Raw genomic sequence first — 2956 nt, 5'->3', positions numbered from 1 at the left:
TTTTTTTTTTTTTTTTTTTTTTTTTTTTTTTTTATTTTCTTTCTGATATTATTTTTTAGCTTGTTTATGAATATTTTTTTGGCTATTTTTTCTTTTTTCTTTTTAGAAAGAATATTAATATGATGTTTTATTGAATTAATCGAAATTGTATCATTGGAATGGTTTGGTTGTTTAGGAATATCTCCCTTCATTTTATTAATATCTTTAATTTTTTTTTTCAAATTACATAATTTTTTCATATTTTTTTTTATTTTTATCTTTATAAGAATTCTTTTTTTTTTATAGTTAATATTTGGATTAGTAAGAGCATCATAATTTTCTCCGTCAAACATTTTAACATCATAATTTTCTACTTGTCTTAAATAATTCAAATGGATATTTTTATAAATCATTTGTTGATAAACGTAAATATTCTGGACAATACATTTTTCGATTTGTTTAATTAAAAGTATAAAATTGGATTTATTTAATTTTTTTTTTTTGTTATTAATTATCCAAGGTATTCCTCTAGAATTATCTTCTTCATATGGGTCTTCTTCAGGAATATCATTTTCTTCTTTTTTCTTTTTAATTATGGATTTGATTAAATATTCATCTTCACTAAAACTGCCTTATTTTTAGAGGGAAAATGGGAAATATTATTTATTAACAGGATCACAAAAAATAAAATAAAATAAAATAAAAAATAAATAAAAAATAAATAAATAAAAAATAAATAAAAAATAAATAAAAATAAATAAATAAATAAATAAATATGGTACTATAATGATAGCATATAAATAAATATATGTATATATATATATATATATATATATATATATATATATATATATTATTTTACTTGTTAAGAATTTCATTGTCTTCATGTTTTTATATCTACTCTTTGTTCTCATTGTTCTGCTTTTATTTGAAAACGTTCTCGATATATTTTTTGTCATAAATAAGGTATTAAAAAGAGATGTATTATTTTTCCTTGATTTATAAAATGATTTGGGTATAATGGTAGTTTGCTTATTATCCGCAACATTTTTGTCAACAACTTGGACCCACATATTTTTCTTTAAAATTACTCTTTCGTTAATATTTAAGGAATCTCCATATTCATCCATAATTTTTTTTAATTTCTTATTTCTATATTTTACAAACCTTTTATGTAACAACTGCGATCTGATAAGAGAACCATAAAAAATTAATAAGAGAAAAAAAATGAAAAGGTGAAATATATAAATAAATATATATATATATATATATATTTATCATGATTAATATAATCTTTTTTATATTTAACAAGTTAGTGTTATAAAAAAATATACAACTATAAATGCATATTCTATTAGGCCCTTTTTAGATTTGTCTATTTGTTAAATGTGACAAGATTATATGCTTTTAAAATATTTTTCATTTATTTATTTATTTATTTTAATTTTTTTTTTTTTTAACATGTCTGTAGGATTCATAATGGTCAATTTATACAATTCATATAAATTCGTTTGAGTACTTTTACTTTGTTTATTAATTGTAGAAACATATATATCTTTATTTTTTTTAAAAACGCTTAATGTTTGCATGGATTTACTTATATAATTACTTTCATCATTATTAAGTAATTTTTCATATAACTTATTTTTTTCTTCTACTTTTAATTTCTCTTCGTCTATGTCATTTAATGTATTGGGTATATTCAACAGGACTATTGTTTCGCTTTCACACAATATTATTTCTGTTTGAATGAAGAAAAGGGGGACATCAATAAAACATAATAAATTTGTTAAATGGAAAATAAAAACAAAAAGATGGGTCAACATAAATAAATAAATAAATAAATAAATATATATATATATATATATATATATATGTGTATATATTTTTACCATCATAAATATCTGAAATTTCTTTTTCATATGGAGTCCATTTGGTGTCCCTTTTCTTATTTATATAATTAAAGAATTCCCTTTTTCCTATTTTTTTTTTCTTTTCGGTATTTAATATATCTTTAATTTGTTCTTCATCCTCTTTATTTACTATTTTTTTCTGTGTATCATTTCTAGTATAATTATTTTTTTCATCAAATTGTTTCAATAACTCATCTATTATGTGAAAAAATAAAATAAAATGATTTAGTAAAAGTCTTAATAGAAAAATATATAAAATAGATATATATATATGTATACATATGCATTTACCTATTTGATCAAATGATTTCTTTGTTTCCGCTTCTTGAAAATTAAAATATATTGGTTTAGGTGTTATATTTTTGTTATCTAATATTATTTCAATATGATCATCTTTAAGATTCACAAAGAAAAATGATATATATATATATATATATATATATATATGTATATATTTTATCTTATTATATGTACAAACGTTTTTGTTTATATTTTATATAGTTTTCCTTCATATGATTAGTAGTTCTATCCATATATATATATATATATTTCTATTAACCTTTAAAATCAGCATTGAGTTTATTAGACTTGTTGAAACAAATCTTGCTCATATTACTTTTAATTTTTTTTATGGTATTTACGGGTTCTTCCATTTTTTATGATATTCTTGTTTATAGTCTTATAATAGTGCTAGAATAAAAGATAATTAGTCACGCAAAAAATAAAATATATATATAATATGTGTTATACATAAATATTTATGTATATATGTATATATGTATATATGTGTATTTTTTTTTTTTTTTTTTTTTTTTTCCTTGAGGGGCATAAAATATGTTCATATAAAAAAATTATAATAATATTTATAATTTAAAAATGAAGTGAAAAAATTCATGTTAAATAAATAAATATATATATATATATATATAATATACCAATATAACTTTTTTTTTTTTTTTTTTTTTTTTTTTTTTTTTTAAAAAAAAAAAATATTAATTTTTAAATTTTTTTTTATAAATTTTTTTAATTTTTTTTATTTTTTTAAAAAAAAAAAAAATCTTTTA

General features: G+C 17.7%; 1 protein-coding gene across 1 annotated transcript in view; it reads right to left on the bottom strand.

Moving 5' to 3' along the window:
* PRSY57_1211600 (hypothetical protein) overlaps positions 1-2545 on the bottom strand; it is a gene marked incomplete at both ends in the record, with an annotated part of 5069 nt that extends 2524 nt beyond the window's left edge. Inside the window, 6 exons of the mRNA XM_012908545.2 lie at positions 1-610; positions 842-1167; positions 1441-1720; positions 1872-2087; positions 2184-2285; positions 2452-2545. The exon at positions 1-610 is cut by the window's left edge and continues 1646 nt beyond it. Of these exons, the coding sequence (XP_012763999.2) occupies positions 1-610; positions 842-1167; positions 1441-1720; positions 1872-2087; positions 2184-2285; positions 2452-2545 (1628 nt within the window). The remainder of the gene's footprint in view (positions 611-841; positions 1168-1440; positions 1721-1871; positions 2088-2183; positions 2286-2451) is intronic.
* Between the last annotated feature and the right edge of the window lie 411 nt (positions 2546-2956).

Source organism: Plasmodium reichenowi, chromosome 12, assembly GCF_001601855.1.
Source record: "Plasmodium reichenowi strain SY57 chromosome 12, whole genome shotgun sequence".
NCBI lineage: Eukaryota > Apicomplexa > Aconoidasida > Haemosporida > Plasmodiidae > Plasmodium > Plasmodium reichenowi.
This window is presented reverse-complemented; position numbering and strand designations above follow the sequence as displayed.